A 14146-nucleotide genomic window follows, 5' to 3' on the forward strand; every position below is an offset into this window, starting at 1 on the left:
CAAACTGATATCCTACTTCATTATTAACATAGGGCTCAGCATTTCCAGTCCAGTCACATACCCTCAACCCTGATATTCTCATGATTCAATATATTTATATTTTATTTCAGTCATGACCGCTCCTTTGTTCAGGAGTTAACTGCATAGAACCAACTTCCAGTTAGCTTCAGCTCAATCTGAAACCAGAATGAGGTGTTCAAGCCAAACAAAATGAACAAATAAGTGAGTCTGCTATGGTTCTGGTTCAGACATATTCTGTTGGGCTACTTATGAGACAAGAGATTGTATCGACAATAAAACCAGTCCGTTCACCTTGCTTCACCATTACAGCAAGTGTTTGAATAGAGTGTCAACTGACTGTTTTGGTGACAGTATATGAACACATTAGCTCTTCCTGCCTATCTTTGTGACTGTGGAGGTAAGAGTCAGTTACATCTTTAGGCTAAACATAGCTATGCAAGCAGATGTATGTAATAATCCACATCTTCAGACAACAAAGAACAATACAACACATCTTCATGATGTCAGATCATATGGAACTACATCCACCCCCATCACTCCCAAATCTGTGCTATCTTTTGCTAGCCCTTTCGTATAGTCATGTTTGGTAATGCCTAGCAATGTTTACTCACCTGAATGTGGACTTCATCTTACTACATGATGAGTAACACCATGTGGCAACAGTGAATGGATCCCTAGAATTCGAGGCAAGTAGCAAGAGATGACCAGTTACAGTACAGTACTACAGCCATCTGAGCAGAGCTGAGGGAAATCCATGAAGAGGATGAAAGGTGGCACAGTGTTTAGTACTACTGCCTCATAGCACCAGGGATCCCGGTTTGATTCCAACTGTCTGTGTGGAGTTTATATGTTCTCCCTGCTTCTGCCAGATGCTCTGGTTTCCTCCCAGTCCAAAGATGTGCAGGTTAGGTGGATTGGCCATACTACATTGCCCAAGGTGTTTAAGGATGTGCAGCAAGATGGACTGGCCATGGTAAAAATTGCCCTGTAGTGTCCAGGGAAGTGCAGATTAGGTGGGTTAGCCAAGGTTGAAAACCCCATGTGGGGTTATGGGAAGGAAGTGGGTCTGGGTGGGATGCTCTTTGGAGGGTTCAGTGCAGAATTGATGGCTGACTGGCTTCTTTCTGCACTGTAGGGATTCTATGATTCTAGAAGTCCAGCAGCAGAGTAGTACTGTGGAAAAAGGAACACAAGACCCAGAGAAGCACTAGACCACAAAAAAAAAGAGAAAATATTACACCAATGAACGTAAGTTGTTAAAAAAAATGTCAGTCAGCCACAGTGCACAAAACAGTACAGTAAGAGCTTCTCGAGATGATGACGACTAGAATGTTAACATTGGATGCCATAAAGAACCTCACTTATGGAGCTCGGACTGACAGTTTCCAGAAAGTCATGAGTGCCATGAGTGGGACCATTTGGAGCTTCACCAGCAGCATGGAGATTCAAAATAGGAACAGAGCGCAGCAGCCTGCATGTCTCCAAGTATTACAGTGCACCAAGCAGAAAGATCAATTCTTCTTTTTCTCTTCCTTTTTTTTTCCCCTTTTAAACCCCCACACTACCGCCTAACTGCGGTAGTGCTTATTTTTTCCCCAGCACCCATGTTGTGTGTGTGCAGGTGTGAGACACAGTGAGAGACACAAGGTGCACAAATCTTTATTCAATTTCCACCACCAGGAAGAAAGGAAACACCCGAGTGGCCAGTTACACAATGCCCTTCACATCAAAGGGCAATACTGTGTGATCAAAGATCAATTCATCTTGTGGGAATATAATAAACCGACTGCAGGATTTTAGCTCCCTTGTTATTTATACTTAGATGGAAAATTTTTGTCTTCAGATATGATGGCTAACGTGTTGATTTTATGTGGTTCGTGATCACATTTATCTCATATAGGCAGTCAGCGATTTATTACAATTTCTGAGAGTTTACTAAGAGGCAGCAGTTTAAACTTACACAATAAATAACAGATCAGAATACTTTACTACTTCCAGATGGAGGGGTAGACACAGAGTGCTCCCACATCCTGGTGGACTATGTATCTTGCGGTACCAACATTCTTTGCTGTTTTCCCAGATGGATGCAGGGGAATACCTGATCTCTCCCAAGGAGATAGTGTGGTACGCCTGCCTGGATCTTGTCAACCCTCCCTCTCCTGTTTATATACCTTATTAATAGGGAGTTGGGAGGTGCTGTCTGGCCACCAAACCCATTATCCTGGTCGATGGCCACGAGACAGCCTACCCATGATATCAGCTATTATCCCTTTGTTCATCTCGATTTGCAGATTAGCTTACATTCCATCTAGAGAGCATACAGTAATAATTGCAAATGGTTCTTGGGAGGTCTCCACTACTTCCAAAGGATCCTTAGAGAAGTGATAGAGCCACAAGGAGGTGACAAGCTCAGTTAATACTTGCAGGGGATCCTCAAGTTGGTTACAAGGTAATCTTAGGAGTTACAAAGTGCACTTGAAAGTTGGATTAATATTTACAAGAGGGTTTTTTTTGTGGGGGAATTAGAATTGTGTTGCTATAGCAATCATTGGACTAGAAATCTCGGCAAAGCTGGGGCATCAATGCAAATACCACAACACAGTTGGCGGAATTTGCATTTCAAACCTGTATTGGTGACCACAAAATGTGCTGTTGAAAATGATTTGTTTCTCCAGTGAGGAGAATCTGCTAGGCTTACTGGACGCCATACCTGTGGCAAAATGATCAACTCTCAACTATCCTCAAACTGCACACAAAATATTTTTGTGTGCAAAAATATTGTGTGGGGGAAAATTATAGATGGGTGACAAACCTAGCCTTGCCAGTGACATCCACTTTCCAAGAATGAATAAGGAAACAAAACAGATTTGCAGCGAGATATCTGACACTGACTCATAGGAGAGACTCCTCAGGAGCAGAACTGATATTTGCAGATCACTGGGGGTTCAAGTTGTTGAAAACAATCCTAAGAAGTTGGCTTAATAGTAGCAGGCAGGAATTGATGCATTTCAGCTATATGTAGTGGTGAAGTCAGAATAGTTAATATTCTGATTTTTGAGAGGTATAACTTACAGGAGAAATGGCATCCTCAGGTAAGTTTACAAAGGGTTTTTCAGAGTGCATTAAAACATTTGGCGAGTCTCCACAAATTGTTCATCCCAACCCCCTACTCAATGTCTGCATAAGGTGCCTGACCTTCAGGAAACTTGAACACAGACCTCTGCACAGCAGCTAAGGCTAGAGTGGCTTGTTAGTGTTGAACGCAGGTGAATTCAAGAACAGACACATAGGTAGACGAAACGCGGCAGGATCAAGTTTTTTTATTATTTTAAGATTTAGTTTTGAATCTGAAGAGGTACAATTTTTTTAGTTTTAGCGTTGAGGTTAACCACACTCTTCAAATACTGCACGATGTCCAGAACCTACAGGTTACTTGAAGTGGCAGGCAGAGTTTCGAGAAGTTGTGCTCCTGATGAATGAAGTGACCCCCAATGCAGTGCTATCCCAGAGCTCCCATTCCAGTGAATTTTAAATGCCAAGAGAGACAGACAGACACAGAGAAAGACAGATAAAGAAATGAGTATATACCACTCTGTGTTCAGCAGTTCTTTTATTGTTGTCTAGGTATTAAATTTGTGAATGCTTTTTAAAACATATTTCTTGTATTATTTAAGCTAAAGTCAAAATTAAAAAATCAAATTGTTTTAGTCAACTCATCCACTCCTCAGCTACATGCCCATTTATTACCATGAATCAAAATGCTTACCCAGCATGCCATACTCCTGCTGACCATGAACTCAAACTCTTAATTATGCATTAAGTATGAACTTTGATACCAGCTCTCCTGCATGTATTTTACTGTGCAATTTTCTCACATACCCACTTTTGGTGGATTTTTCTGCATTGTGAGGCATAATTTGATATTGCAAGAGGTACAGGCACAATGGGCCAAATGGCTTTGTTTGATGCTGTATTAATCTATTCTTCTAGGCAGCTCTTGTAGATCAGACACTGGTCAGCAGGAGGCACTACAGCCCACCCAAGAGGTGGGCAAGCATGCTGTCAAAAGACTGGTGAGCAGGAAAATCTCCTGGTAATTCTAACATAATGCTGCGATTGCATTGCATCTGGCACTGATCAGGAACTGAGATTGTTTGTACTGAGGGAGAGAGAGAAAAATAAGAAAGAAAAGACAGAAGGAGAGAGAAGAGGGGAGTAATTCAGTTTTCCTTAGTGACGATCCAATGTAGAGCTCTGTAGAAGATCTGTGGGGGTTTTGTTGGGGGGTCTGAAGGTGGTCTGGAAGCCTGGAGGTGGAGAGTGGAAGTTGCCTGGGTTGGCGGGTGGAGGGTAGGGGGACCAGCCGGCTCTGTGCAAGGGGATCTGTGTGTTGAAGGGGTTACTGTGCCCTGCTTGTGCTGCCGTGGGGCCGTCCATTTCTGTCAGTGTCTGAAGCGACTTCAGCCAATGTGGAGGGTTTTCATCCTGCAGAGTATCTAAGCTGTTCCCCGTAGATGCTGGGACACCTGTGGAGAGAGCAGACAACATGTGGGTACTGCTGGAACACCTAAATGCTTAATAATACACAAACACTGTTTCCAAAAGTGAAATATAATTTTCAGAGGCCATTTCGACCATCATATGCATAGCAGCTCTGCCAGCTAGTCTTTAGTCCTAAAAATATGACCTTCGAGTGAACATCCATTTCTCTATCATTTTTGAAGAGCAATTCAGGTATCATACGCTACTTATAAAAACAAAATTCATGTTCCCATAGCTTTTTTGCCAGTTGTTTAAAAGCATGTGATTCTATCCTCTTCTGACAGTAAGAACAGCGTCTCTTTCTTTATTCAAAATCTACAATTATGAACCTCTTCATAAAATTTCACTAATTTACTGTGCTCTGAGAATAGTCGCAACCTCTGGAGGCTCTCCAGAGAACTGTGTGAAAACTGGTATAAGATTCAGAACTGGACAAACCCTAATCACCCACGCCGATGATTGAAGTTATAAGTAGGGAGGGCATAATCCTTGACTCCAGCTAGATTATTAGAATCTGAAAAGGAATGAAGCAACTAAAAGGCTAAAGGATGATTCAAACAAGTTATCTAAAAACAGCAAGTTTATTTTCTCTTTTAGAAAGCACCTTTGAAAACAATGCAGCAAATACCAAAGGGGCAAAACCAGTGAATCGGGGAGATTCAGGAAGGATTGAGAAATTAGAATGAGGATTATAAACTCAATTTCTGTGATGCTATGTGGTCTTTGAGGAATGGGTTGATGGGCAAGGGAGACTAATGCTGAACAATTCCAGATTGGAGGGGAAGAAATCAGGATACATCTTAGAGAAGAGCTTCAATAGTGGAGAGCAGAGCAAACAAGTGTATTCTGGTCTGTCAGTTTTGAATGCATGTGTGAGAGAGGTGGTTCAGGGTTAAAGAACAGGTTGTACAGCACCAGGCTGGGTCTAAGCATGTGTCAAGCAAGTTGATGCAATAGAGATTAGAGGGACCCTGGTACCATGAAGAGCCATCAAATAGGAAGGGTTGAGGGATATGGGCCAAGTGCTGGCAAATGGGACTAGAGTAATTTAAGATATCTGGTCAGCATGGATGAGTTGGATCGAAAGGTCTGTGCTGTACATCTCTAGGACTCTAAATAGGATTGGTTCGCTTTGAGCAAAGTTGGAACTCGGGCAGGATCCAATGAGTATAGCAACGACATGAACCAACGGTGAAACCAGAGATATTGAGCCAGGAAGAACTGTCACACAGATGGAAACTTGGCCTGCTTTTGTGGATCATTAATGAAAATGTTTCAATAGAAAAGAGATCAAGGATAGAATCACATGCTTTTGGTGAATTTGTCAATATTTATCTGTCAAATTAAATCACAAACAGGATTGGCTGGTCATGTATTAAATATTAAACAGACCTTCCTTTGTGGCTTCTGCACTTCCCAACATTTCAAAGTCAATGAACTTGAAAAAGAAGTCTGATTGCAAATTGCTTTGGGGCAAATGATGAGAAAGTTTAAGCATTTTCCCAAAATTTACTCTTTACCCATAGCAGGGGAAGGCTTTACAAAACATTAATCAATGGGAAGTTATATTGCTAACAGTGAACTCTCTAGATTTCAAGCATAGACTGGTTTACAAAACAGCGAAGGAACAGAATCTAGCTTCAGATCTTAATACAGTAGAAATAGGAGGAATTCCTGAACTCACCTATGAAGTCAGGCAAGCATAGTTTTATGGATTTATTCCTGATATTCATGTGAAACCTCAGTTTTCCCAAGTTAGAATAATTAAAACCACAGGTAAATGTGGCTGGCAACTTCAGATAACAGAACTAACACTGGAAAGATGAGGTAGCAAGTAATCAGACAGTCTTAATCTTAGAGGCAAAAATATTGATCAGTTCCTCACATTTGTTGGAGGTGAACATGAAGATGAAGGGGGAAGAGGGTCTTAAAATGGCAATTTACAGTCCAGAACAGAACCTGGAATCCCAGCATGTCTCGGAAATGGGGTTCAATAGTGGTGGATAACACAATACTGGCTTCTGTGATTCAAGTAGATCTGACAATGTGACTAAATTACTTGTTGCCTACAATTATTTATAATCCTTGCCACTTGCCCTCAAGGGTGCAGAGATGAGGGCTGTAGTAGGGGGAACAACTGAGCTGAGAGACAATGATGATCCTCGAGGACACTGGAGCAAAGATAGATGTGAGTCTCTCTCTCTCACTCATTAGTGCTGCCAGAACTGCTGAGCCTCTCCAGCAGTTTCTGTTTTGTGTCATATACTGGGGGTACATTTGCCACACACAAAATTCAACTCCACGTAGGGGAAGGAAAATGCACCATTTCAAAGTCCATACTGAACACTTGCACCACACTCGAATAAAAAAAACCAGAGGACTGGAAGGCAAATTGATACAAATGAAACAAAGATTGCGCCAAGGCTGATTGGATTCAAATCAATTGTAAATGAAGCACTTAGCATGATTGTGTAATTGGTAATGTGCCTGCATACAAAACAGAGTAGATCTTTACAATCAGAGCACACTTGCAAGGTATTTCCAATGTATACAGGAAAAATGAAAAAGCATCAATAGCATGCAGCATCTGAACTGATCCTATGAGTGCAATGTTGAGTATCATTGACATGAAATGGAGCCAAAATATTGCTAGAGTTCCAGAGTTTGGCTGTAATCAGTGAGACATGTGGTTAGCACTGCTGCCTCATTGCGTCAGAGACCCAGGTTCAATTCCCGCCTCAGGCAACTGTCTGTGTGGAGTTTACGCATCCTCCCAGCGTCTGCGTGGGTTTCCTCTGGGTGCTCCGGTTTCCTCCCACAGTCCAAAAATGTGCAGGTGAGGTGAATTGGCCATGCTAAATTGCCCGTAGTGTCAGGTGAAGGGGTAAGTGTAGGGGAATGGGTCTGGGTGGGTTGCTCTTCGGAGGGTCGGTGTGGACTTGTTGGGCCGAAGGGCCTGGTTCCACATTGTATGTAATCTAATCAATGGGGAATGACCAGGGAACTTGCTGCACACTAATCTATTAGGTCCTCCTATAGAATGATGCACCATTTCCTTTAGCAGCATCTCAGTATATTCCTTCCTCTCTCATTGTTAACTTAAACACCAAGTATCATTAATGCTCTCTTCTGAACAACTCTCCACCCCACTGTTCCAACTTTGAAACACCGATGAAACACTGCAAACACAGTGCTGTACTCATTGTGAAAATTCAGACATGGTGCAGTGGATATTACAGTTATACCATGAAAGTTACACAGCTTAAACACATTTGACTGCAAATGAGGTATGGCACATTAAGGGAGCAAACAATAGTCAACTAGTAAATTCACAATGTGGTTTTGGACTAAGAGATAGAGACAAGTAAATACCCAGTTAATGACTAGTTCTTGCTTACTCAAGTAGCAAGCAAACAGGCAAATTATTTGTATGTGTAGGGGAGAGGAGACAGACATTAGATTTTTATTGTAGTCATCCCTGCTTTGCTTAAGGTCAACAATTCTTCCTCAGCGCAAAATTGGGTCACAAAAAAAAAAGGTTCTCCTCAGGAGTAGGAGAGAGAAGGGTAACAAGAATAAAAGGTACATAAATTATGGCAGGTTTGGATAAGGGAGACAAAGAAAGGCATTTCCATGATGTACGAGAACTTGGGTTTGCAAAGTTTTGGAGTAAAAGTGTAAAGGCTCTGGAGGATTTGGGGAAGAACCTTTTAAGCAGCAAATGGTAACAACCTGAAATTCACCAGTGAAGGTGCTGGAGATGAAATAATCAATTATTTCAAAAGGAAATTGGACTGGTAGGAAAAAAACTCCCTGGGGCATGGTTATGGATTGTGGCATGGTTATGGATTGTGGCAATGTGGCTGGCTGATTGCAGTACAAACCACCAGCATGCACTCAATTGCTTGAATGTTCTGCTGTGATTCCACATCTAGAACAAGTTACAAGACAGACCTGTTGAGGTTTACTCATTTGGTATTTGATATGATCATTTGAGTTTGTAAAATGTAATCCTTTTGAATTGATCAACACCTAACAGCAGCCACAAATTCAATTCCTTCCACTGCCACCTATGCAGACTGACTAGAAGGATTGGGATATGGGAGAGGGTGGCCAGCATGGAAAGGTCCTACCTTGGAGGGCTGTATTACAATCTTCTTGCTATCAAACTCATCAGTTGTAAGGCAGAATAGAAGCTGTATGGCCTGAGAATCCCATCATTAAAGTGAAGAATCTTCCTTCAAAGTAATATTTAGTTAGGCCTGAGTAAAAGGTGTGTTCTAAAGGCATTAAGATTGACATTTCAGTTGGAATTGAGCAGCTCCATGGTTGCACTTCACCACACACACTGAAACCTTTGCTTCTTCTCTCTGTCCTATTGAGTCCTTGCATTCCAAGTAAACTCAACACTTCTACCATTAATTTTTGCTATTCAGGAAATACTTCAAAAACATATTCAAACCCATCGACTTAACATCTCTTTCTGGAGTCTTTATAGTAGTGTGCATGAGGCTTCAAAACAATGCCAGTGACACTATTTGCAATGGCTTAGCCAATCAGATTGAAAGCAAGCTCAAAATAAAGTTGACTGTAGCTGAAATCAGTGCAAAAAGGAGAATTACACATTTGCTCAAAAGCTTTCCTGCCTAGCCACGATCGTTCTGTTACGGATCGGACCAGGTTTTCATTGCCACATCCGAACTCATCTCGGCATACCTCGACACGGTCCTGTCCCCATTAGTCCAAGAACTCCCCACCTACGTTCGTGACATCACCCACGCCCTCCACCTCCTCCAGGATTTCCGCTTCCCCGGTCCCCAACGCCTCATCTTGACACCCAGTCCCTGTACACCTCCATCCCCCATCACGAAGGACTCAAAGCACTCCGCTTCTTCCTTTCCCGCCGTACCACCCAGTACCCTTCCACCGACACCCTCCTTCGACTGACCGAACTGGTCCTCACCCTGAACAACTTTTCTTTCCAATCCTCCCACTTTCTCCAAACAAAAGGAGTAGCCATGGGCACCCGCATGGGCCCCAGCTATGCCTGCCTCTTCGTAGGGTATGTGGAACAATCCATCTTCCGCAAAAACACTGGCCGCACCCCCCCACCTTTTCCGTGAGAGAAACTTAAGAGACTCTTAGATAGGCACATGGAACAAAGTAAATGGAAGCATGTAGGTTAGTCTGATCTTAGAGAAGATAAATGGCACAACGTCGAGGGATGAAGGTCCGAACTGCATGCATTCCTGTAGCACTGTGAGCTCAAAAACTGCATGAAGTCATGTAAAACTCCGTTATCTCACTTTTAGATGAGAATCAATCTAAACATCATGGCATAGAGAGAGAACACAGGGAGGCAACACCGTCACCATATTGTCGAGCTCTTGTTAGCAGTTAACCTGAGAATGCAACTTTAAAAAAAAAGGTTTTGTGATTTTCATATGAAAGAAATTAAACTATCATGGTATTCTAACATATGAAAGGCTAACAATCAAATTTTCAATATATAATTTCAGTTACATCACACTGCAAATTTGTCCTATAAATTCTGTGTTAGGATTGAGCCCTCCACTATCACCTGATGAAGGAGCGATGCTGCGAAAGCTCGAGTGCTTCCAATGAAACCTGTTGGACTATCACCTGGTGTTGTGTGATTTTTAACTTTGTACACCCCATTCCCACACCAGCATCTTCAAATCAGGACTGTTCTTTGTTCTGTGCTCTATGAAAGTGCTCAAGTAGACTTGGACATTGAGGAAGATTTGAGACTTGGAGCAGGTCAGACTGGTCTTACGAACCAACCCCACCAACCTGTGGCACAGCATTTCAACTCCCCCTCCCACTCCACCGAGGATATGCAGGTCATTGGACTCATCCACCGCCAAACCACAACAACGCGACGGTCGGAGGAGGAGCGTCTTATCTTCCGACTGGGAGCCCTCCAACCACAGGGGATGAACTTGGACTTCACCAGTTTCTTCATCCCCCCTCCCCCCACCTTGTCTCAGCCGGGTCCCTCCCGCCCGGCACCGCCTTCCTGTCCTGCAGTCTTCTTCTTGTCCTCTCCGCCTCCATCCTACTCCGACCTATCACCCTCACCTTGACCTCTTTCCACCTATCACATTTCCCACGCCCCTCCTCCAAGTCCCTCCTCCCTACCTTTTATCTTCTCCTGCTGAACACTCTCTGCTCATTCCTGAAGAAGGGCCTGTGCCCGAAACGTCGAATCTCCTGTTCCCTGGATGCTGCCTGACCTGCTGTGCTGTTCCAGCAATAAAGTTTCAACTTTCATTGCCACAGACCAACCACTCTCAACAAGGTAACTTGTACATTTGCTGGATTTGTAGATGAGGGTTGGGAAGAGGTCGTAGTCGAAAAGTGTGGCACTGGAAAAGCACAGCAGGTCAGACGGCATCCAAGGAGTAGGAGTGTCAACATTTTGGGCAAAAGTCCTTCATCAGGAATGAGTTTTTTGCTTCAGTATTCAGAAGAGAGCGGGCCCTTGTTGATAGTGAGAACACAGTGAACCAGGTCAATAGGCTTGAACAGTTTGACTTTAAGTGGATGTGCTAGAAATTCTGGGAAGCATAAAGATAGATAAGTCCCCAGATATAGCCAAGGTTCTGGTTGTAGGTTTCAGCTGTTTCGTCACCATACTAGATTACATCATCAGTGAGCCTCCAGATGAAGCACTGGTCGTATGGCCCGCATTTTGTTTGTTGTTATAAACAAAAACACAAATAAAAAGTGGGTCATACCACCAGTACTTCACCCAGAGACTCACTGCTGTACATCTCTATGACGCTGTTACCGAGTATTGTGGCGAAACGTCTGAAACTAAATCTTCCAGTTCAGCAAACAAACATACATCCAGAATGTCAACCTGAGCTAAACATGTTTTCAAAACTCGTAAATATCAAAGGTTACTATGGGAAGCGAGGAATGAGTGTTCTGCATCTCTGGCGATGATTTTTGCATCCTCAGTCTCCATGGGAGTAGTACCAGATGATTGGAGGGAGGCGAATGTTGTTCCTCTGTTCAAGAAAGGTAATAGGGAAACCCCTGAGAAATACAGACCAGTCAATCTTACATCTGTGGTTAGCAAGGTACTAGAAAAGATCGAGATAAGACTTCTAACAATTTGCAAAAAACAGTTTGATTAAAGATACCATGGTTTTGAGGGGGGGGGCAGGTCATGCCTCATAAGCCTTATTAAGTTCTTTGAGGAAGTGACGAGACAAGCTGACGAAGGTCATAGAGTCAGAGATGTACAGCATAAAACAGACCCTTCAGTCCAACTCGTCCATGCCAACCAGATATCCCAACCCAATCTAGCCCACCTGCCAGCACCCAGCCCATATCCCTCCAAACCCTTTCTATTCATTTACCCATTCAAATGCCTTCTAAATGTTGCAATTGTACCAGCCTCTACCACTTCCTCTGGCAGCTCATTCCATACACGTACCACCCTCGATGTGAAAAGTTGCCCCTTAGGTCTCTTTCATATCTTTTCCCTCTCACCCTAAACCTATGCCCTCTAGCTCTGGACTCCCTGACCTTAGGGAAAAGACTGTCTATTTACCCTATCCATGCCCCTCAATTTTGTAAACCTCTATAAGGTCACCCCTCAGCCTCTGACACTCCAGGGAAAACAGCCCCAGCCTGTTCAGCCTCTCCCTATAGCTCAAACCCTCCAACCCTGGCTACATCCTTGTAAAATCTTTTCTGAACCCTTTCAAGTTTCACAACATCTTTCCGATAGGAAGGAGACCAGAATTGCACGCAATATTCCAACAGTGGCCTTACCCAATGTCCTGTACAGCCGCAACATGACCTCCCAACTCCTGTACTCAATACTCTGACCAATAAAAGAAAGCATACCAAACACCTTCTTCACTATCCTATCTACCTGCGATCCCACTTTCAGCTATGAACCTGCACTCCAAAGTCTCTTTGTTCAGCAACACTCCCTAGGACCTTACAATTAATTTTGTTTTTAAGATTAGATTACAAACAGTGTGGAAACAGGCCATTCGGCCCAAGTCCACACTGACCCTCCGAAGAGCAACCCACCCAGACCCATTCCCCTACATTTACCCCTTTACCTAACACTACAGGCAATTAAGCATAGCCAATTCACCTAACCTGCACATTTTTGGATTGTGGGAGGAAACCGGAGCACCCGGAGGAAACCCACGCAGACATGGGGAGAATATGCAAACTCCACACAGACAGTTGCCCGGGGCGGGAATTGAACCCCCGGGTCTCTGGTGCTGAGAGGCAGCAGCACTGTGCCACCCGTGTATATACGTCCTGCTAAGATTTGCTTTCCCAAAATGACAGGATGCAGAGCTGGGCTGAGAAGTATCAGATGGAGTTCATCCTGGATAAATACGAAGTGATTTACTTTATAAAGTTGAATTTGAATGTTGAATACAAGGTTAAAGACAGGATTCTTGGCAGCGTGGAGGTACAGCAAGATCTTGGTGTTCATGTATACAGATCGCTTGAAGTTGCCACCCAAGTTGGTGTGAAGTGTTTTGACTTTCATTATCAGGAAGATTGAATTTAACAGCCATGACGTTTCACTGCAGCTCTAGGAAACCCTGGTTAAACCACGCTTGGATTATAGGAAGGATATAGATGCTTTAGAGAGGGTGCCGAGAAGATTTACTAAGGTGCTGCCTGGAATGGAGGGCTTGTCTTATGAAGAGAAGTTGAGTGAGCTCTGGCTTTTCACACTGGAGAGGAGGAGGAAGAGAGGTGACTTGATAGAAATGTACAAAGTAATGAGGGGCATAGATAGAGTAGATAGCCAGAGACCACACCCCAGGCCAGAATGGCTGTTATGAGGAGTCATAATTTAAAGGTGTTTGGAAGAAGGTATTGGGGAGATGTCAGAGGTAGGGTCTTTATGCAGACAATGGTGGGGGGGGTGTGGAATGCACTGCCAGCGGTGGTTGTAGAGTCAGACATGAATGACATTTAAGCAACTTCTGGACAAGCACATGGAATGCAGTAAATTGAGGGTGTGTAGGTTAGGTTGATCTGAGATTAAGATAAATGCTCAGCACAACATTATGTGCCGAAGGGCCTGTGCTGTACTGTACTGTTCTATGGTCTATGTTCTAAAATGCTGGCATGGATTGTGTATCCATTCAGTTCTACCACTGATGATAATCCATAACCCATTCCCCCCAAAGTTGGAATTTCTCAGGGGAATTTCATTCCAATGGATATTCAAGCAGATTTTCCACAGATTACCTGTTCTAACTTGCGTTGCAATGGAGAGGATGATGTTTTCAGTTAGTCTGGGGTGAAATGACTGAAAAGCTGACACTTTGCAGGTGACATGGAAAGAAGTGGCAACCAAAATAAAGGACAAGGGAGTGTTGCTGAACAAAGAGATCTTGCAGGTTCATAGCTCCTTGAAAGTGGAGTCGCAGGTAGATAGGATAGTGAAGAAGGCGTTTGGTATGCCTTCCTTTATTGGTCAGAGTATTGAGTACAGGAGTTGGGAGGTCATGTTGCGGTTGTACAGGACATGGGTTAGGCCACTGTTGGAGTACTGCGCGCAATT

General features: G+C 43.4%; 1 protein-coding gene across 9 annotated transcripts in view; it reads right to left on the bottom strand.

The window, feature by feature from the left end:
• Nucleotides 1-3292: 3292 nt before the first annotated feature.
• cnot4b (CCR4-NOT transcription complex, subunit 4b) overlaps nucleotides 3293-14146 on the bottom strand; it is a 177174-nt gene continuing 166320 nt past the window's right edge. For all 9 annotated transcript variants that reach the window (XM_043708930.1, XM_043708934.1, XM_043708937.1 and 6 more), the window contains one exon: nucleotides 3293-4547. In XM_043708930.1, coding sequence (XP_043564865.1) covers nucleotides 4252-4547 — 296 coding nt within the window. In that variant the 3' untranslated portion in view covers nucleotides 3293-4251. The remainder of the gene's footprint in view (nucleotides 4548-14146) is intronic.

This window comes from Chiloscyllium plagiosum, chromosome 19 (genome assembly GCF_004010195.1).
Source record: "Chiloscyllium plagiosum isolate BGI_BamShark_2017 chromosome 19, ASM401019v2, whole genome shotgun sequence".
NCBI lineage: Eukaryota > Metazoa > Chordata > Chondrichthyes > Orectolobiformes > Hemiscylliidae > Chiloscyllium > Chiloscyllium plagiosum.